Here is a 22,029-nt window from a genome sequence, read left to right as displayed (position 1 = left end):
CGTACGCACGCACGCCCCGCACACGCTCCGGATTCCCGCTCCAGGAGAGGATGGAGTAGGCTTCGCCCCGACGAGGTACGGACGGCTGTCTGTTTTATAGGCGTAAATAGCCGGATCGACGTGTGCTTATAATATACTTACTCTAAAAAGACGCGCCAAAGAAGTGCGTGCGTGCGTGCGTGCGTGCGTCAGAATCGATTGGTCGGGTTCAGAGACAGAGCGGTCGTTGCGTTAATTGGTGACCTATTGCTGGCAGGCATGCCCCAGCCCTGGCCGGACCCTGACCGGACGCGCCGGTGCGACTTTTAACAGGCAAATCGACGCCGAGCGGTTTGCATGCGTCCTGGCAAGAAGCAACACGTCGGCCGCAGAGGCAAGACTCGTCCCGTGACTGTCACTTCACCTGCTCCTCTGCTTATTTCGTTTTATAGACTTCTCTGCGCTGTTCTAGTATTTGGGTGGTGGTAGCCTGTGAACCAGAAGACCCAGGTTCAAATCCCACTTACTACCATCGTGTCCCCGAGCAAGACACTTAACCCTGAGTGTCTCCAGGGGAGGGGGGACTGTCCCTGTAACTACTGATTGTAAGTCGCTCTGGACGAGGGCGATTGATAAATGCTGTAAATGTAAATGTAAAGTATTTAGGGTTCGCCGAACAGATGAAACCCAAAGGACCAGCAGTGCCGAGGAGCAGGAACCGGCTTCCCCCTGACCCTACAGCATTTTTTTTTAGTCTAATAAAACCAGGATGGGTCAGTAACATTTCAGAGATTCTTTAAAAGAATAGGCAAAGCTTTCTGCCCTGTCCGCTTTCACCAGGAAGCTAATTTGGTTCTATGCCCAAAAGAGTACAAGAGTACACATACTTTTTTTTTTTTTTTTTCATACTACTGCGTTCTTCCATGCAAGAATTTTTTTTTTGGCAGAAGGCGGTTGTGGAGAGGTTTTCCTCCAGGGTCAGTTTCTCAGCCTTTGCATGCGAAAAATAGCTGAGTGCAGTCTGACCGGTTGCGCAGTGTTCTTTTACAGGAAAAACTAGACAGAGATGTGTTACATGCTGTGATGTAAGGGGGAAAAAAGCCACGGCACCGACTCAAGGGTTTCAAACTAAGATTCGAACCCCATGAATCTTTCAGCTGGTGGCCATGGCACGACTTAAGAGATCCCATTTCATATGATCACATTTAGGTCGGATCCCGGGACGTCCTGGCAACAGAAACATTGTGACTCAGTCAAGGTATTTTTTTTAAGTCAATGGATAACATGAGTCAGATTGGTGCAGGGTGGAGCCTCAAACGGCAAAAGAGAAACAAAAGGCACCAAAACAAACTGCTAAGGTTATCTGACTCCAGCAGCTTGTCGCAGTGACTTTTGCATCCTAAAGGTCTACCCCCAAAAATAGTTTAATAGCTTAAAATAGTTCTCTCATTAGAAAATGTACCTCGAAGGAACAAAGACTAATAGATGTTGACTTTTTTGTTTTGATTACACTTATATCTTACAGGACCTTTGGTTTAAAGGGCAACTTAAACTGTGGTCCAGGTCAGTGCAGGTATGACCCCAGAAGAATGTGTCAGCAAGATAAAGGACTTTTCTTGACAGCTAGCCTTTAAATAGAAGTTGTGAGAGAAAATGTGACTTTTGCACATGCTGTCAGCAAATGATTTAATGTGAGAACATCACGCTTGTGCAACACACTTTCCATTTGATGAAGTGCACATGCTATAAATGTACATCAGTATTTTTCTGAAGTATGAAATGTCAGTAACGTTAAATCTTGCAATCGGGCATCTGTGGCCTATTGGGCGTGTATCTGAGTTGTTCCTCTGTCCTTGCTTTTAGGTATTGGGTGTAGCCATGGCTGCACAAGTAGGAGTGAGTGCAAGGGAGGTGGACCAATCGGAGGATCCACAAGCTCCCCCCACAGCATCTTCTCTAGAACCACAAAAACCTGCAATAGGACCCAAGCCTCACCTGACACCGAAACCCTTCTCACTTCATAAGAACTCCATCCGTCCAATCGCAGCACCAAAGCTTTTGCTCAATAAAGTGCACAATGCAGTTCGGTCACCTCAAGCAACGGCCTCAGGCCCACCAGGTAGTCCTGTGAACACTGATCCAGTAATCAGTCTTCATGCTGAGGTGGCCACTTCCACACAGTCTGTACCAACTGCCACTGCCAAACCATCATCTGTGGAGCCCCCAAAACCAGATTCGGCTGCACTGGACCGACTGGTGACCCAGTCTGTTCAGAATGACACTTCACAGAATGATCAAAATAGTACCCCAAAGTTAATGGTGGCCCCAAAACTTTCCCTGGATAAAACTTCATCCCCAGACCAGACCAAGACTGAGAATCAAGAAGGAACCACAATACCTAAACAAGATTATTCGGATTCCTCATGCGATAAACCACCAACCCAGCAGGACTCCATCCAGACTCTTCAAACACATACTGAGGACAAAGTGGCACTTAGAACCAGAACAAAGTCTATGAGTGCCTTATATCTTAGGAAAAATAAGGAAAATCTTCAGGAACCTGACCAGAGCACCATCCCTGCTTCTGAAACATCTGGCACCAGGACTGCTCCTCGCTGGCCCAGGCAACGACTTTCTGTGGAGCTGACGTCCATGTTTGAGCCTGCAGATCCTGCCCCTCTAAGAACAAGCAAGCCTTGGAAAGCACAGACGGGCATTTCCCAAAGTGGAGACGATGAGAAGGAACCAGTTACTGACCACCCTGCAGAACCAGAGCAGAAGCCCAAACCCTCACTGCTTACAAAGAAGGACAAAGAAGGGAAGGAGAGCGATGTAGATGAATCGAGTGGGGGTAGTATCAAGAGACGCATTACTATGCTGTTGGACTCCTCTTCAGCCAATCAGCAACGAGAGGCAATAATACGAAGAGATGAATCTCAAGCACAGGCCACACCCGAGACCTCTGTGGATGTTAAGCAGCGAATTAAAGACCTGACGTCAGGAGCAGGTGGCCCTCAAAACAGCACAAGATGGTAAATGAAGTCTTTGAGTATGTTTTAGCTTCACACATTTGAATCATTGTGCGATCTGTATGTGGCTGCATGTTTGAAGGTGACAGTCTGGACAGTCTGGACCAATATTCTTATCATTGTAGTGGCAGCCTGATTCATTGTAGTATGTGGGAACAGCAACAAATAAGTCAATGTTGTCCTTAAGATTTTGGTGAGTGACCAAGACTATCTGATCTGAAGCATAGACGAAAAGAGGGTGGGCTGTGTTAAACCACACCCATTCTAGTTCTGAACATCATTTGACACAGTGCAGTGAACAATGCCAATGAACATTTCTGCTTCTTTTTGCAGTCTTCCATCTCAAAGGTCTTCGGCAAAATCATCAGAGGCGCCACTGATGGACACACAGTCAGAAGGTCCAGCAGAAAGTGAAGATGCAGCAGAAACAGCGTTCGAGCCTGCGGCTGACTGTGTGAGGGCTTCGGAAGAACTCTGTTTGGAAAGTGAAAGTGCTGAGCTGGTCCCTCCAGGGGACGAAGCTCACCGTCGCTCCGGTAACTCTCTCACCCTGGTGGGAAAAGAGATGGAGGTAGCAGTTGAGGATGAAGAGACAACATCTGCCCCTGTCTACCGGAGGGTAGGACTCATGCAGCAAGAAGAGACAAGGAGACAGAAGGAGGCAGAAAAAGAGAGGGAGCAGATGAGACTGCGGATGGAAAGACAGAAACAACAGGAAGAGGAAAGGAGAAGAAAAAGAGAAGAAGATGAAAGATTCAGTGCAGAAAAGGAAAAAGAGATGAAAGAAGAGATGGAAAAACAAAGACAGATAGAGGAAAAGGAGAGAAAACAGAGAGAAGCAGCAGAGAGGCTTAAACTGGAGAAAGAGGTACAGCAAGCAATGGAGGTGGAGAGGGAAAGACAGAAAGAAGAAGAGAGAAAGAGACAAGAGGAAACAAAAATGAGACTGGAAAAAGAGCTGGAGAGACAGAGGGAGGAAGAGATAATCAGACAGAAAGAAGAAGAGGAAAGACAGAAGCAAAAGGAGGAAGAAGAAAGAAAGAGACATAAAGCAGAGGAGGAAAGGCTACGGCTGGAGAAAGAGATGGAGCATAAGAGGGAAGAAGAGCAGAAACGTCAGAGAGAAGAGGAAGAAAGGCTTAAATTAGAGGGGGAGCTGGAATCACAGAGAGAAGAAGAGAGGAAGCGACAGAAAGAAGAGGAAGAGAAGCTAAGGCTACAGATGGAGAGAAAGAGGGATGAAGATAGGAAAAGACAGAAAGAAGATGAAGAGAAACTAAGACTATTAATGGAAATAAAGAGGGAGGAAGAGACGAAGAGACAGAGGGAAGAGGAGGAGAGGCTAAAACTGGAGAGAGAGATGGAGAGACAAAAGGAAGAAGAAAGAAAGCGACAGAAAGAAGAGGAAGAAAGGCTAAGGCTAGAGCTGGAGAGAAAGAGGGAAGAAGAGAGGAAGAGACAGAGGGAACAGGAGGAGATGCTAAAACTGGAGAGAGAGACAGAGAGACAAAAGGAAGAAGAAAGGAAGCGAAAGAAAGAAGAGGAAGAAAGACTAAGGCTAGAGCTGGAGAGAAAGAAGGAAGAAGAAAGAAAAAGACAGAGGGAAGAGGAGGAGAGGCTAAAACTGGAGAGCGAGATAAAGAGACAAAAGGAAGAAGAACGGAGGCAACAGAAAGAAGAGGAAGAAAGGCTTAAACTAGAGATGGAGAGAAAGAGGGAAGAAAAGAGGAAGCAACAGAAAGAAGAGCAAGAAAGGTTTAAACTAGAGAGGGAGAAGGAAATACAGAGGGAAGAAGAGAGGAAGCGACAGAGGGAAGAGGAAGAGAAGCTAAGACTGGAGAGAGAAATGGAGAGACAAAAGGAAGAGAAAAGGAAGCAACAGAAAGAAGAGGAAGAAAGGCTAAGACTTGATAGGAAAAGACAGATAGAAGAAGAGGAGAGGATAAGACTAGAGATGGATAGAAAAAGGGAAGAAGAGAGGAAGAGACAGAAAGAAGAGGAGAGGCAAAGACTGGATAGACAAATGGAAAAACAGAGGGAAGAAGAAAGAAAGCAACAGAAAGAAGAGGAAGAAAGGCTAAGACTGGAGAGAGAGAATGACAGACAGAGGGAAGCAGAAAGAGAGCGACAAAGAGAGGAGGAGGAGAGGATAAGGATTGAGGAAGAACAGAAAAGACAGACAGAGGAACAGAAGAAACAGCAGGAGAAACTGATGGAACTGAAACAACATGTGAAGGAAGAAGCATCAGATGTTATTGTCTGTAATGATTTAATAAGTTTTGACTCTTATGAATCAACTCAGAATGAAACCCCTGCACCTTCAGCCACTGACACACCTAAGTCTCCGGAGGTTGTTTACGATGATTTCTCTGTTAAACCACGGAGATGGGGCACCAGGACTAGGGCTCCCATCGGTACCACAGAGGACAACCAGCCGTCTTCCTGGTCTGAGCAGTTGAGTCTATTTGACCCACTGAATTTGAGTTCTGAGTGTCTAGGGCCTGAGACAAAAGTCCTAGTTGACAGCCCAATTGAAGTCAGGAACCAGAGAAGACCACCCAGCCCAGTAACACCCTCACCAGACCTACACCAAAGCTTTCAATCTGAGAAGCAGACGGAGATGCCTCATCAAGAAGAAGAGGATTGTGAAATACCTCCAGCACCTGCTGAAGTGAGTCTTTGACCTTATCTCCAAGTCAGAGTTGTCTTCAACAAAAAATGGTTGAAATGCCATCTAACTCAAAAATAAATAATTAAGAAGCTTAATTATTTATTGATATATAACTAATTGGTTGAGAGTTAATTCCAACATGCAATATTAAGCACAAAATCAGATGATAAAATGCCAATGCCAACCACAGACTGTGGTATACAAAATAGAACATTATACATTTTACTTCTATTAATTAAATGTACAAATAAGCATAAGTTGTTTTTGGTCACTTTTGTGTTGCATTAATTCATATAATAGTCTAAAAATTGAGAAAGCCAATAAAACCACAAACCTACTAAGGAATTGTCAATAATCCAAACAAGGCCTATAACACATTTATTCTACACAATTATTCATATTACCCTAGGTGCCCACAAATATATAGGAAATGTTATATATTAAATATATGTAAGATGTAGAGAATTTGTTTTTGCTAAAAAGCAGATGAAAGTGTGCATGAGTGAAAGGTTAAATTAAAAGCTTAAGCAAAGATGACAGAATAAATGTGATAATGAAAACAGCTGGGTGAGATTTTTAACCCTGAAGAAGAATTATTTGCACAGATGTGCAAATAACTGTTTATGTGTTCACAGCCATATTCATTTTTGTGGGTAATAATAAAAAGGCTCTCAATACCACCCCCAAATCATGTATGTATAGGTCCTCAGTATCACAATACTGGTTTTCACAATGTTTGCTGCTTCAGTGATATTTTTTATCAGTTGTTTCTGTGGCTTGTATAGGTACAAGCATTTTATAAGTTTTAAAGGTTTTTATTGACTATTACAATTACATAAGTTTATGCAAATAGTCAATATTTGCAATGTTGGCCCGTTTTTTCAAGACCTCTGAAATTCAGCCTGGCATGCTGTCAATCAACTTCTGCCTTGGATGAGAAGTAGCCCCACACATTAATGTTCTCAGGATGCTTTACTGTTGTCACGAGACATTTACATTTACAGCATTTATCAGACGCCCTTATCCAGAGCGACTTACAATCAGTATTTATGAGGGACAGTCCCCCCTCTGGAGCAACTTATGGTTAAATGTCTTGCTCAGGGACACAATGGTAGTAAGTGGGATTTGAACCTGGGTCTTCTGGTTCATAGGCGAGTGTGTTACCCACTAGGCTACTACCACATAGATAGAAACAGGATTGATGGTAGCGCTCACCTTTTCTCCTCCGGACAATCATTTTTCCAGAAGCCCCAAACAATTGGAAAGGGGTTCATCAGAGAAAATGACTTTACCTCAGTCCTCAGCAGTCCAACGCCTGTAATATCAGTCTGTCCTTGATGTTTTTCTTGGCTTCTTTGATGCCCTTCTTGACTCCAGGCATCACTGTGTGTGCAGATGCAATGATGACATGTTTGAAGGTAACCATGGTTAACAGAGGCAGAACAATGATTTCAAGCATCAGCCTCCTTTTAAAGTATCCAGTCTGCTATTTAAACTTGATCAGCATGACAGAATTTCCAGTCTTGTGCTTGTCAACACTCTCACTTGTGTTAACAAGAGACTTACTGAAACGATCTCAGCAGGTCCTGTTGTGGCCAGGCTGCAGGGCTTGAAAGTTCATTTTCATGGAAAAGAGGGACTTTGCGATTCAACTGATCACTCTTCATAACATTCTGGAGTGTATGCAATTTGTCATAATAAAAACGGAAGCAGCAAACTTTGTGAAAACCAGTATTGGTGTCATTCTCAGAACATTTGGCCATGACTGTACTTGCCAAACTGTTAAATATTGTGCCTGCAGTCAGATTTCATATATCATAACAATCAGTTGCATGTGCACGTATTAATTCATTTAGAGTTTTATAACTGTGAGCACAAGGTCAATATTTCTTCATAAGAAATAATCAATGAAAGATCATTGTCTTGTGAGCACACATAAAAGCAGTAGAGTACACCATGCGCGTGGGATTGTTTGGATTAAACGTTAGCTAGTGAGTCATGCCAGAAGGCATTTTACTGAAACCAGCCCCCATTCACAGTACATTTCCACTCAAGGCTGATACTGACATCTCTCCTTCTCGCCAGCGGCACTTATCGGTAATCACTCCAGTGACCAACACCTACTGCAAATATTGCTTTCTATTTCAGGCAGGTCTTTTGAAACAGCCTGCTCAGTGAGAACATTACAGCTTGACGCAAACCATGTCTCATTCCACCTGAATTATGAGATTGTATTACATCCTCATAGCTGTACACTTTACAAGCAGATTTAGAGCACGTGTTCATGGATTAAACAGAATTAGTAGCAAAGTAGTAAATCTTAAACTGCCCACTCTTCCATGTCGGTGTCTCTACCGCCACCTGGAGAATTTTAAACTGTAGTGGAGCACCGCCCCACATATTCCAGTGTTTTACTGCGTTATAATTATCATTGTATGATCAAGTTGAGCGGGTCTGTAGTCAAAGTAATACATTAGATTTTTTCTAAGCGGTAACTAATTTGAATGACTTCTCTCTGCTATTTTTTTGCTGTAATACTATACTGCTGCCCGTGCATATTGAACTTTCTAGTGCAGGTTTTATGTGGCTGGAGTGCCCTGGAGCTCATGCTGCTGCTGTCTAATGATCCACTCACTTTACTCACTGGGTGGATGAACTGACAAAGATAAAGTTATTAAAGCCACTGCCTGAAGCCGTTCACACTTATAGAGGTCAGATGTATTATTGTTCTGTGTGTGCAAGTGTGTGTGTGTCCACCTTTGTTCGTGCCGAGGGGTGTGACATAAGAAGAGCTAGAATAACCGGATCAAGGGAGGAAGTGGCTAGCCATCTACTGTTGAGGTTTTTTTTGGAGGCTGCATGCATACAGGGTCGAAAGTGTCGCGCTGTCTGCTGTTTTAGAAAAAGACTTTTCATTTTTCCTGCGCGCGTGAAAAGATATAGATAAAACGACCAGGAAACATCTAAGCAAAAGGAAAAGTGTGAGGTGGGAAAGTTACAGAAGAGGAAAGTTATCGAAGGCTTAATGTGTTTCCGTTGGCTATGGGTGAGTGATGCGTTTTTTGTTTTTTTCTTCATGGTGAACAGATGTTGCAGTCTGGTGCCGCTGTGCTCAAACAAAACCGAATGAACAGAGAAAAGCCAACAGAGCATGTGCAGCACTGTGCGTAGCATCGTCCCTAGTCAACACACAGCAAGTGCTAAATGCAGACCTTTTGTAAAGACCATCCTGGAGGTCCTGGAGGGACTGATACTACTGACCTTTTTCTCCTGCAATAAAATGCATGTTGGAAGGTGAAACAGAACTTCCAGGAGAATTTGATTGATGGTCTAACATCAACCAGCATGGTTTAGAATCTAATTTTTAGAAGGACGGACAGTGTGATGTTCATGTTATCACTTTGCCTTGTCAGCACTTGAAAATATGCAGGAAATGTTCAGGAAATGGTATTTGCCTGCGGGTCCCTCACCGCAGCCTGACGTTTCGTACAGCAGGGGGCGCCAGGGGACTGTTGTTTTTCTTTTCCCTTCTTCCGGGGATGTGTTTTTCAGAGTAAAAGTTTACTACAGAAGTCACATTCACGTTTTGTCATCGGACTAGATGAGCAAAGCCACGTTGCTGTGCTTCTCCATGATCTCAGCTCAGCGCAATCCTCTTCCAGAGCGCCCGGGAGACAGCTTTTCTGTTATGTGTACACAAAATGTCATGATGACATTTGGCAAACAGACCTCGGGTGCCCATTAGACAGGAGCAAATAAGGAGCCTCGTGCCTGATGAGCGCTGTTTGCTCAGCAGAGCTCAGGCTGGAGTCTCACCATCTCGCGTCCTCGTTGCTCAATGATGTTAGCATTGCATAAACACCAAACGGTCCTCGGCGGGCCAGATTTGTCCGTGCTGTCCTCCTCCGCTCTCCGCCCCTTTTTTTTTTCATTAGAACACTTCTCTCTCTGCACACACACACACACACACACACGTACACACAGACTTAAGACGAACACATTTGAACATTTGTGCACAGGGGCATTTTTCTCTCTCGCCGGGTTGCCCGAGTGAAGAGTGAAGAGGTGGGGCGCAGCCCCACCCCCTCCCTTTCTTTTTTCCGGGTACCTGCCCCTACCTGCCGCCACAGAGCGAGCGAGTGAGTGAGAGGAGGCCAGGGCACGCGCTCCCACGGCGCTCCAAAACACAGCCTGGCTTTGTTGCCCTCTCACGCCAACCTTGGAGACTTCATTCATCCGTGGCGGTGGTGGTGGTGGTGGTGGTGGAGAAAAAGAAAAGAGAAGGAATTAAGAGCTTTCTGGTTCTCCCTCCCTGGAAACGAGGAGATAAAGAGGCGAGAACAGAAAGATAAAGAGATAGTAGACGAAGCAAGATAGCCGAAGCATCTGCACGCGCTTGGATTGTTTATATTTTTTGGTGCTTGGTATAATTTTGAAAGAATAAAAAAAAATGTAAGTATTGTTTATATATGAAACTACTTTATAGGCCAGGTTCATGAACACTGGAAAACAATCTGTTCACGACATGCACTCAAGATGGAGAGAGGGTTTCAGAGGTCTCAGCGAACCTTTGTGTCGGAAACAGACGGCTTCACTCGTTTCTTTGGCTTAAGGAGCGCATGTGGATTTTAAGACCTCTGCTGCAAGTGTGTGAGCCAGTCAGGCTTTGGATAAAATCCCATCACCACACCTTGTGACTTCAGGTGTGCACCAGAGCAAAGCCTGATCCTGCCACCGACCCCGAAGGGAGTGAGGAGCAGAATGCAGTTCCTCGGAGACAAGCTGACGACCGCACAGGCTCACATGTCGGGGTGGGCGAGCGGCGTCCGCCGCTCCGTGCAGGGAGCCCTGGGCCTGATCTCTGGAGCTCTGGAGCACGGGACACAAAGGAAAGAGGTGGACGATGACAGTGGTGAGGGCGATGGGGATGGGGGTGGAGTTGAAGGAAGGCTTGAGAGGGCCGTGTCCCCACTCCGTTCCCTGGCACAACGCGGCCGCCAGTCCCTTCGTAGCTTCTCAGAACGCAGTCGCCAGCGTCTGTCCCTGCGCAAACGGCCCAATAACACCAACAATGTAAGAGAGTACTTCTGTCCTTTCTGTCTGTCTTCACCTTAACTATTCTGTCTTCTTCTTCTTTTTGGTGTTTTCTCTAAATGAAAAATCATTTTTGGTACCCAAATTGAGGTACATAATGTAGAACTCAAATGTTTTTTTACTGATAGAACTTCTACTAACAGCGCTGGATCACGTCTGCCAAAAAAAAAATCCTAATGAGGCAAACATGTGCAGAAGGTTCTTGTATTAATCCAGTCTGTCAGATGTACTACTGAGGGTGGCCTCAAAAGTTCATACCAGTTCTTACATCCTGTTTCCATGAATAGAGAGTTTTGTTTTTGTGCTGCATGTTAAGTGCTCCTTAATCCCTAATTCACTTTGACTTCTCCTATTGGCTAGAGTTCCTACAATACAAGGCCTTACGCTCCAAACAATCTGCGTTCGGCAGGAATGGGAAAATTTGTTTTAGGGTGTGGCTTTGCTCTCGCTGCTCTTCATATGGAAATAAGGCATGACCTTACTTTGTGGAATGTTTCAACTGTCACCAAAGCAGACTTAGAACACTTCAGTTTTATTAGAGACGCAGATTGGCAGGATGTGGTGCGCTATATCAGATCATGCGTTCAGCTGGTCAATGGGTTTACACATAACCTCAGCACACAGACACACATAAACAAATGGCGCTTTGTATGAGGAAACCACAAAGGTAACAACCTCTCAGATGCATGGTGTGCTTATATGTGTTCACGCGTGCAGCATTCTTTGTGATTAGGTCCGATACAAAAAATAGTTCTGCCGCATGCCACATGCAATGTGTGTAAGAAGGCATACAGGCTGTGAGATGCGTGCAAATTATTAGCCTCTGTGCAAGTGTGTTTAACTGAGAGTGAGAGAGAAGCCCCGAGGGCTTTTTCCACAATTCCTTCTGGAAATGATAAGGCAATCTTTGAAGCACTGTTTTGGAGGTTATGATTGACTAACATAGCCACCATGAGAACGGCAAAGCAGGCAACAAGACAGACACAAACACACACATTTGTATTCATATTTTGACTTTGTGAAATATTTAATGTCACCAATTGGAAATATGTGTATCATACATTTATAATTATTTTATATTATTGTACAAAGACAATTACTACATTACTACATAATAAATATACATTTTCCCTCGACATTACATTACATGTTCAAAACATGCACACATACACACACACACACACACACATACACACATTGAAAAAGAGTGTAGCTTGGAATCCTGTTTTGTCTCAACATGTTCTCCCATCACACCATTGTGCACAACTGTCTTACATGGAAGCCGTGCTTCCGCTCCCTCCCTATATTACCCAATATATGTTCCCAGTAACAGTGTGGTGACGTGTCCATTGACTCCATATTCAGTCACCAGTGAGATAAAGCTTTCATTCCCTGCTGACCAGATAATATGCAGCAGTGGTGGCTTTGCGAGTAAGTAAGACGACCTGTAATCAGAAAGTTTTAGGTTCGAATCCTTGGTTCCTACTGAGCAAAGCACCGTCCCGACACACTGCTCCCCGGGCGCCTGTTATGGCTGCCCACTGCTCACCAAGGTGAATGCAGAGGACACATTTTGTTGTGTGCATCATGTGCTGTGCTTCAGTGGATCTGTGCACTGATTAATGGTATTACAAGATATGTGTCTTTCATAAAATGTGCTCAGGACACAATGGTAGTAAGTTGGATTTGAACCTGGGTCTTCTGGTTCATCGGCATGTTAGCCACTAGGTTACTACCACCCTTTACTCACTGATTCTCATATTGATTTGTTGACATATAGAAGGGTATATAGAACTGACAAAGTAGTATCTCAAATAAATAAAGTAAAGTATTTCTTTATGGATGGGTAAAGGATCTGGCAACCCTGTACCGATCTCTGTCTGGGAGTCGGCTCTTTGTTTCTGGTTTAGTGACATAGTGCCTTACAAGGTAGTCTTTAGGACAGATGGCACTGTGCGTCGTGCAGCTGCCCTGAGTTCAGCTCGAGGTTGCTATCACTCAGAATTGCAGGCTTTGGTGGGCGGAGAGGAAAGCAGAGGCCTCGTCCGTGCTCTGTGAGCTCATAGGCAAATGCACCGTCTATGGGATGCATTCATGACAACTGAAGGTGGCACACAAAGATAAGGTCCATTTTGCAAATGAGGTTTGGATGGAAACAGCATCTCCCCTAGTCCCCGGAGCTGCCAACTGAGACATTACGGCTGAGACCTTTTGCTAACCAAGCACCCAGTTTACCGTATCTGTTTACAAAGAAGAGTTTTAGTTGCCTAGTGACACTACTTACTTAACTTTAGTGGTATGCAGCCTTGGAACTACGCTTGAGTGTGAATTGTGTGCATGTGTTTGTTGTGCATTTGTGTTAGTTAGCATGCACTGATTAGTTTTTGTCCTGTATACTCTGGTCTGTGCCTGTATTTATACACTGAATTTTACAGTGTTTACAGCCCGCCCTCCATGACCACCTCATTAAAAGACACACGCTTCGCTGGCGGCCAGTGCCTTGATCTGTGCCTTTACGCAATCTCAAGACAAACTGGTCTGTTTTACGTTATATCTGAGAAATGAAACATAATAAAATGTTCTTAGCAGAGTAATTCTAGTGTGTCTGACATATTTTGGACCAGCGGTTCTTTTTATTCCACATACTCGGTTAATCTCCGTTGTGGTGCTTGCACTACCACATTCACGCTCCTTTCAACCACTCTTCCGGTCTGTTTATATCTGTCCACTCAACACTGTCATTATCGCCTCTGTCGCTCAGGAACTGGTGAAGAGCTGTTTGGGTTTAGAGGATGGGACGGAGGAGGGAGACAAGGACGCTTTGATAAAGGACTCAGGCAATCAGTATGGGACTTTGGACACAGATGAGAGGTGAGTGGCAGTAGAAGGCAGTAATAAAATGCTTGTATCTCCCATTGGAAAATTAAGAAATGAAAAAGTAAAGGAAACAACCTGCTCAGCCTTTTTGCCAGTGCATCAAATTTCATTATATACTTATTAAAAAACGTTTTGTCGTTCACTTGTTACATATGCTCAGTAAAGAGTTTTAGTGAGTTTAAAGGCTCTGTGTCAGTTCTGTAGTCTGCATCAATTGTAGCCTGTTTTCAACCATGTACCTGACAGATTCAGTAGGGATTCACCACACGACCAGATACTTGCGGACACACCCAGTGAGTGTGACATCCCTGACAGCAACATTCCTTCTGAGCCAGAGCCCCTGCCCCTCCCTGAGGTAAAAAAAATTATAGGTAATCTTTTATATGACCTGTATATTTGTCTGACAGCTTTGTGTAGCAAAATACTGGAGGTGTCTTTATGTCTATCTCGGCATGTGTATGTGTTTAGTCCATCGTGCCTTTACTGGACTCAAGCGTTCATCGCTCGAAGGCAGAGCTGTTAAAGAGGCGAAGCCAGCGAGCACGGCCCCCACGGCAGAACCGGCTGAACGCAACCAGGTCCTTGGTGCAGGACGACTCCACCCCCGATTGGAGGTTCTGTGACTCCACAGGTAGGTCAACACGACCTTAGGAAGCGATCATTTCCGCACAGTTTAACTTGAACTCCAGGGAGCAGCACAAAAGACTTTTGCTGTTTATAGTTCAGGAGCTAGGCAATAAAGTAGGAACTACATGTAACAAAAGCTTTTGTAAGTATGGCCAGAAGCAACCATACTGAAGATCAATCCGTCATGGTTCTAGGATGTTCATTGTGTTCATTGCTTATGGCTGCTTGCATAAACATAAAAAAATACAGGCTGTATTTAGATCTAAACCCCTGATTTGTATTATTTTTGTAAACAGAATGAGCAAATAAAAAAGATTACCATTTACAAATTACAAATAAAAAAAATACAATTACTTCCAGAAGCCAAGGTCAAGTCTGATTCAGACACTGATGAGGAGCAGGCCAAAGAGAAGGAGGCCAGCCCAGCACCATCCCAGCCCCATAGAATCGCCCTCCCAGTAATGGACCCTTCTGCTCTCAAAGTACGTTCTGACAACTTTCCAGACACCAGAGATTCACATGAAACACAATTAGAAGCTTCCAGGGCTAATTTTGTGGTACAGCGCTTTCCTGCTCTAAATGGATTTTCCTGTTCTAAAATGAAGGTGTGTCTGTTTCTCTAAGGCCCATCTGAAAAAGAGAGGGGGAGGAGGAGAGGCAGACAGTCAGCCAGAGGGATTCAGCCCCACATCAGTCACAGCTACCCGCTCCCCAAGCATGAGCCTGGGCCCCAGGGTACTGCCGCCTATCGGTGAAGCCAACAATGGGTAAAATTTTTTATTATTTTTACAGCTTGAACTTGTCTGGCATGCATCCAAAAGCACGGTGTATCATTTATTCACATAAAATGACATGAAAGTTTTCAAAATGCCGGCATGCAATTGCACTCCCTCTGGTTTCTTTTAAATGTTTGGAGCTGATGATCCTCAGATGAGCCACTCATACATAAAGATGGAGAAGGAGATTTAAGGTTGATTCAGAGGACACGTGGTTAACAGCATTTTTTTTTAGGTCTTAAGAATTCTAGGAGATGGATTAATTCATTGTAAAATGTGTATTGTTTAATTTTTAGAACCAACACATCCCCTTCATGGCTCAAAGAGCTGAAGTCCAAGAAACGTCTGAGTCAATATGACAGTGAGGCATAGCCTGACTTTCCAGGTGAGATCACTACTTTCTCTGGAAGACAGGAACCAGTATGTTGACCAGTATCATTCCACCGAAAGCTGTGAACACTGTATCTTGGTGACACCTGGTGGCCAGAATATAGAAGAAGCACTATTTATGAAGGCCCCATTCGGTGCATAAGTGGGGTTGAGGGTTATACCAATCAAGATCAAGGCATATCAACAATAATTATCATATCCTAATATGACTAATATATCTTATTATATCTTAATGTATGTAATTGAAAAAGTATCTATGTTTTTTTCGTCTAGGGTGCAACATTACGGGGTGTTGTCCCAAAGGATGCCATCATGGAAAGATGCTGCTGCTACTGCTGAGAAAGCCTTCTTATGCAAGAACTGAGTTATCCTGCCTGCCTTACAGACGTATGCACAGTGCCTTACCGAATTGTCTTACTGATCAAATATGCAAGAGGGAGAGAGGCGGGATGCCTTCTGCTTGTTTTTGGCCATCAGCGGTTCTCACCTCTAATATCAACCAAGAGGATCATATCTTGAAGACACTTTGTTCATACCAGCCTGGCACACAAGGCTTAAAAGGATGAACTAAAGTGGTCCACTATATGTTGCACTTTAGGATAATTGGCAATGGGACCATAGCCTCAGAATGGATTTTTTAAAAATGTTTTTTCTTTATATATTTTCAAGTGTTGATTTTGTTATTCAATGTGCTAAACTATATTGGCAGGTAAAGACAGGAATGCATATTATTTCTGTCCATGCAAGTTTAAACACATCCACAAGCAACATTTAGTAACATTTTCAGGTGTTTCTATGCAATACCCAAGACTAAATAATTGTCTTTCAGAAAAAATGTTGAGCTGTTCCCAAAGGCTGATGTAAATGATAGCTGCCGGTGCTCAGTTTGTGTTCTATTTGATTTGCAGAATGTTCTGCTTTATGCAATATTTTGATAGCAAATGATTTACATTTTGTTGCTTTGTTTTTCCTGCTTCTTAGTTCATTGCCTTGTCTTCAGCAACATTTTATTTTTCTGCATCGAGGGAGATTTTATTGTGTGGATGAGTAATATGAATGTATCACAAAGAAGTCTTGGGAACTCTATATTAAATTCTTTGAAGGGCATATGTGTGTTTTTCTTTCCAGTATTTAAAGCTAAAAATAAACATGCCCAGAATGAAGAAGCACAGAGGGCAAACACTTTATTAGATACAAATTAAAAAACAGTCAGATACCAATGGCGAGCAAATGTAACCACACAAGGACTGAGCTGCAGTGTTCTGGCCAGAAATGAGGGACCGGTGTGGCTGATCACAGAGACAGTGGTGATACCCTTTCATAGGCACAAGGATGTCACACATAGAAAAAGCAAGTTTATGTGGTCTGTACATAATAAACAGTGGGTACGGAAAGTATTCAGACCCCCTTAAATTTTTTCACTCTTTGTTATATTACAGCCATTTGCTAAAACCAAGTTATTATTTTCCATTATTATTAATGTACACACAGCACCTCGTATTGACAGAAAAACACAGAATTGTTCATATTTTGCATATTTATTAACAAAGAAAAACTGAAATATCACATGGTCCCAAGTATTCAGACCCTTTGCTCAGTATTTAGTAGAATCAGCCTTTTGATGTTATATAACCACGATTCTTTTTGGAAAAAAATGCAACAAGTTTTTCACACGTGGATTTGGAGATCCTCTGCCATTCCTCCTTGCAAATCCTCTCCAGTTCAGGCAGGTTGGATGTAAATGTTGGTGGACAGCCATTTTTAGGTCTCTGGCTGGGCAATTCAAGAACAGTCACAGGGTTGTTGTGAAGCCACTCCATTATTTTAGCTGTCTGCTTAGTCTCATAGTCTTGTTGGAAGGTAAACCTTTGGCCCAGTCTGAGGTCCTGAGCACTCTGGAGAAGGTTTTTGTTGAGGATATCCCTGTACTTGGGATGAATCCCTGTAATTCATCTTTCCCTCGAATGCAACCAGTTGTCCTGTCCCTGCAGAGGCAAAACACCCCCACAGCATGATGCTGCCACCACCATGCTTCACTTTTGGGATTGTATTGGACAGGTGATGAGCAGTTTTTTTTCCACACATACCGCTGTGAATTAAGGCCAAAAAGTTCTATCTCTGTCTCATCAGACCAGAGAATCTTATTTCTTACCATCTTGGAGTCCTCCATGCTGGCTTTCATGTGTCTTGCACCGAGGAGAGGCTTCCGTCGGGCCCCTGCCATAAAGCCCAGACAGCCACAGTGATTTTTGGGTTCTTCTTTACCTCTCTGGCCAAGGCTCTTCTCCCCCGATAACTCAGTTTGGCCAGCTCTAGGAAGGGTTCTTGTCGTCCCAAACATCTTCCATTTCAGGATTATGGAGGCCACTGTGCTCTTAGGACCCTTAAGTGAGAGCAGAATTGTTTTTGTAACCTTGGCCAGATCTGTGCCACAATTCTGTCTCTGAGCTCTGAGCTCTTCAGGCAGTTCCTGAATATAGGGTGCTGTGTGTTCCTTAACACACTTGCCTATGAACCAGAAGACGCAGGTTCAAATCCCACTTACTTAACCCTGAGAGTCTCCAGGGGGGGACTGTCCCTGTAACTACTGATTGTAAGTTGCTCTGGATAAGGGCGTCTGATAAATGCTGTAGATGGAAAAAATTAACTTAAATGATTTTAGCAAATGGCTGCAATATAGGGTCTGAATACTTTTTGTACCCACTGCGTATTAAACTTAAATATCTGTCCATTCATCCAACTATGCTGTATACATATTCATCCATATTGAGGGGCAGCCAATCTCATCAATCTTTTGATACACTGCCGGTAAACGATAAACCAACAGGGCAATTAACACTGGCAGCCCAAATAATGTGTAGCATTTATGAATAAGATATTTATTGCAAAGTATTTACAGTATACTCCTATCTGAGCATGGTATTCATGATTTAACTGAGCTTTTTTATAATTTAACTGACTTTCCAGATGCTAAATACATCACAGAGATTGTTAAATCATTCTGCTGCACACAGGCACATTGCCTTTTTTTTGTAAATCAAAAATGTTGGATTCTATGTTAATGAGCATCAGAAATCACCATAAAAATCCATCACAGTTAAATGTTGTAACATAATAAGTGAGGGTAGCGAGGAAAAGAAAAAAAGACAAGACAAGAGGGAAAAAAGAGAAAGTTGAGGGTGAGCGAAAGAAACATCTAGACAGACAGGCGTTGGACGACACACACCACTGGATGGGTGTGGCCAGAGGCAGACGGGGGAGCCGGAGAGACAGAGCGAGCGAGAGAGAGAGGGGGTAGTGTGCAGGTTTGTGCTGAGTGGGGCTGATCTCTCTCAATCCTCTTGGCTCGTGCCCTGTGTGTGCCCACTGTGGCAGTGTTGGCAGTGGGGTAGCCGTGTGTGCCGGGCAGCCTGTGCCAACCCGGCCGCTATTGAGAGTCAGTGTGATGGACACAATGCGAGCGACAGACTTGCTGCATCAACAGCATCAGCCACCCTGGACTTTTCTGCTGCTCTGGACAGAAATAAACCATAAATACCCCCCCTGACCCCCAGTGCTTGCTCGCCACACACACACTCATACACCCATACACACACACCGGGACAGGGAGCGAGTGAGCGAGCAGGCGGCGGAGAGAGACACTGTGCACTGAAGTTACGGGCTATCCAGGTAAAGGCCGAACCTGAGTCGACCTGCTGTTCATAGAGCTGAGATTGATATTTATTGAAACTCCTGTCTGCGTTTCCTTCTATGTTCATCCCATCGCAAACATCCACTTCCCTAAGTGTGTCTGGGCATGCCTGAATTTTTCGGAAGTGTTATTAGATGTTTTGCTGTAGTGTGCTGTTTATGGTGTGCCTTTTTGCAATGTGCCACACAAACCGGGTATCAAATGTGTGGTTCCTGTAAGCGCGTAGAGCAGAGGTGGCTTCTTGAGACTTGAGAGTGGCTTTAAGAAAAGAGGGCAGGTGAGCCACCAGGATCTTATGCAAGGAGACATCTGGAGTCTTTAGAGTGGATGTGTCTGTGGTGGTTGTGTGGTATCAAGTAGCACACTGTAGGACAAGAATGTCAGAGAGGCTTATCAAAGGCTGAGCTTCAATATGTGGGTGGATGATGTAGAGGAGGTACAAACCTTTCTAGGATGAAGAAGTCAACAATGTGGGTGGCTGCAAACTTCAGTTTCAGGGGTGGTAGTAGCCTAGTGGGTAACACAGTCACCTATGAACCAGAAGACCCAGGTTCAAATCCCACTTACTACCATTGAGTCCCTGAGCAAGACACTTAACCCTGAGTGTCTCCGGGGGGGGGGACTGTCCCTGTAACTACTGATTGTACGTCGCTCTGGATAAGGGCGTCTGATAAATGCTGTAAATATAAATGTTTTCCATTTCATTTTTGTCAAGTACGAGAGTGGATATGCAGGATATACTGTAAGAAACATTATGGGTGGAAATCATGGCCAAATAGATGCCAGCAACTCTGATGGAGGAGCATTTTCTTCTTTCTTCTAAATTTAACACCATTCTCATTGTCGTTTTGAAGCAAGTTGTCCTGAAAATGCTTGTTACTCCAAAATGCAGCACAAATAAGACTCACCTTCATGCTGTTGTTTCCAGAGGGAGAATGTCGGAGCAGCAGGGCGCCCCAGAGCAGCTGGCTGCTGGGAAAAGCCAGGGAGGAGCAGGAGCAACATACAAGGTGCCACTCAGCAGAGACCTTCTTCCTAGCCCCATGAGCATTTCAGCACCTTGGGTCACCTTTCTTTTTCCTGATCTTATGCCGATAGGTGGTGCTATATGAGTTTGAAAATTTCCGAGGCAAGAAAATTGAGCTGTCTGCAGAGTGCAAGGACGTCGGTGAGAAGAATCTGGAAAAAGTCGGCTCGATCGTGGTTGAATCTGGACCGTGAGTATTTCCTCGGTCAGCATTTGTCCTTGCATCCCTCACTCTGCTCCTCGTGTGCTACTGCCGGTGTCGGTGTCTGTTCTCAGATGGGTGGCATTTGAGCGGCAGGGCTTCGCCGGGGAGCAGTTTGTTCTGGAGAAGGGCGAATATCCCCGCTGGAGCACCTGGACTAACAGCCAGAACAGCTACAGCCTGCTGTCTCTGAGGCCCCTCCGCGTAGTCAGTACTACAGCAGCCGTCCGACTGCATCACATGCACTTGAGCATTTTCATTTCTTGCTACTTCTATAATGGATCAGTCATTTGAAACGGAGCTCGTAATTTACTGAGACACTTCTGAATTAAAGGCAGTCCTGTCCTTTTACCTCTCTTCCTCTGTGTACGTAGGACAGCGCAGAACACAAGCTACAGCTTTTCGAGAATGGAGGCTTCGCTGGCAGGAAGATGGAGATTGTGGATGATGATGTTCCCAGCCTCTGGGCCCATGGATTTCAGGATCGCGTGGCCAGTGTCAAAGCCCTGAACGGAACGTAAGGACTTTCGCTCTCCGACAGACCATAGATCTTCAGAGATCTGTCCTAAAGTCAGAACATTGGGGGTTGCTCACGATCTGTCCAAACTGTAGTTGGCTAAAATTGAGTAGAAGGATTATTCATAGTGATTATTTCAAAAGAGCACTGACTCATACTGCACTACTGAGTAGGGATTTTTGTCCCATCTTCCCCTCAGGTGGGTGGGATATATGTACCCAGGCTACAGGGGCCGCCAGTATGTGTTCGAGCGCGGAGACTACAAGCACTGGAACGACTGGGGAGCCACGGCACCTCAGGTCCAGTCCGTCCGGCGGGTGCGTGACATGCAGTGGCACAAGAGGGGCTGCTTCACCGCTCCAGAGCCCGCACCCAACCCAACGCCTCCACCCCCTGCCCCACCCACCGCGGCTGGCACCAGCTGAAGGAGAGCGGCAAGCCCCCCTCGCCCCCCTCCATCTCGGGCACCTCCAAGCCTTGGACCCTCTCAGAGGGCCACTAAAAAACGGCGAATGCAGAAGTGAATGAGATGCATGCAATCCAGTGTGTCTTAAATATAAATAAAGGCTGAAGCCCTGATTTGCTTTGACCACTTAACTGCTATGGCTTATTTCTCACTTTATAAAAAAATGACGGTTCATCAATCTCATATTCAGGGATATTATAGTTGATTTACAGGTTCAACAGTCAATTCACAAGTGAAAGTAAAGTGATTGTTATTGTGAAACACAGAAGATCACACGGTGACACCACGAAATGTGTGTCTGCATTTAACCATCACCCTGAGTGAGCAGTGGGCAGCCAGACGCCCGGGGAGCAGTGTGTAGGGACGGAGCTTTGCCCAGTGGCACCTCAGTAGCAACTTAGTGATCAGGGATTCAAACCAGCAACCTTCCGAATACGAGTCCACTTCCTTACCCACTAGGCCAACCACTGCCCCAAAGTGATAGTTTCATTAATCTCATATCAGGCCATATTATAGATGACTGAGTTGTTCAATCATCAATTCACAAAAGTATTTGAAAGTGAAGTAATTGTGAAACACTGCAGCACAGCACACGGTGCACACAACGAAATCACCCTTAGTGAGCAGTGGGCAGCCATGACAGGAGCCCGGGGAGCAGTGTGTGGGGATGGTGCTTTGCTCAG

At 44.5% G+C, this 22,029-nt stretch overlaps 2 protein-coding genes across 4 annotated transcripts; both read left to right on the top strand.

Annotated features, from left to right (window-relative positions):
• tnks1bp1 (tankyrase 1 binding protein 1) lies at positions 1–16,550 on the top strand. Of its 3 annotated transcripts, XM_028974226.1 has the most exons (11): positions 38–75; positions 1,505–1,552; positions 1,843–3,011; positions 3,342–5,679; positions 13,535–13,644; positions 13,897–14,005; positions 14,119–14,281; positions 14,638–14,759; positions 14,902–15,044; positions 15,350–15,438; positions 15,717–16,550. In XM_028974226.1, the coding sequence occupies exons 3-10, from the start codon at positions 1,858–1,860 to the stop codon at positions 15,423–15,425; spliced, it is 4,215 nt and encodes a 1,404-aa protein (XP_028830059.1). In that variant the 5' UTR covers positions 38–75; positions 1,505–1,552; positions 1,843–1,857; the 3' UTR covers positions 15,426–15,438; positions 15,717–16,550. The 3 variants fall into 3 exon arrangements, with proteins under 3 accessions (XP_028830060.1, XP_028830058.1, XP_028830059.1); XM_028974227.1 differs by lacking the exon at positions 1,505–1,552 and having other exon boundaries at positions 1–75; positions 14,641–14,759; XM_028974225.1 differs by lacking the exon at positions 1,505–1,552 and having other exon boundaries at positions 1–75.
• A 2,414-nt stretch (positions 16,551–18,964) lies between these two features.
• Positions 18,965–21,477, top strand: crybb3 (crystallin, beta B3). Its single transcript, XM_028971845.1, has 6 exons — positions 18,965–19,112; positions 20,063–20,144; positions 20,233–20,351; positions 20,438–20,570; positions 20,738–20,880; positions 21,080–21,477. Exons 2-6 carry the CDS (start codon positions 20,070–20,072, stop codon positions 21,303–21,305), a joined length of 696 nt encoding a protein of 231 aa, XP_028827678.1. The 5' UTR covers positions 18,965–19,112; positions 20,063–20,069; the 3' UTR covers positions 21,306–21,477.
• The last annotated feature ends 552 nt before the right edge of the window (positions 21,478–22,029 follow it).

This window comes from Denticeps clupeoides, chromosome 3 (assembly GCF_900700375.1).
Source record: "Denticeps clupeoides chromosome 3, fDenClu1.1, whole genome shotgun sequence".
NCBI classification, from domain to species: domain Eukaryota; kingdom Metazoa; phylum Chordata; class Actinopteri; order Clupeiformes; family Denticipitidae; genus Denticeps; species Denticeps clupeoides.
Note: the sequence above shows the minus strand (reverse complement) of the source record. Positions and strands in the feature narration are given on the sequence as shown.

Coding starts and splice junctions, on each gene's coding strand:
- tnks1bp1 (XM_028974225.1), top strand. CDS start 1,858: ATGGCTGCACAAGTAGGAGTGAGTGCAAGGGAGGTGGACCAATCGGAG. Junction 13,645..13,896: donor ACTTTGGACACAGATGAGAG/GTGAGTGGCAGT, acceptor TGTACCTGACAG/ATTCAGTAGGGATTCACCAC. Junction 14,282..14,637: donor GAGGTTCTGTGACTCCACAG/GTAGGTCAACAC, acceptor AATTACTTCCAG/AAGCCAAGGTCAAGTCTGAT.
- crybb3 (XM_028971845.1), top strand. CDS start 20,070: ATGTCGGAGCAGCAGGGCGCCCCAGAGCAGCTGGCTGCTGGGAAAAGC. Junction 20,352..20,437: donor ATCGTGGTTGAATCTGGACC/GTGAGTATTTCC, acceptor GTCTGTTCTCAG/ATGGGTGGCATTTGAGCGGC. Junction 20,881..21,079: donor GTCAAAGCCCTGAACGGAAC/GTAAGGACTTTC, acceptor TCTTCCCCTCAG/GTGGGTGGGATATATGTACC.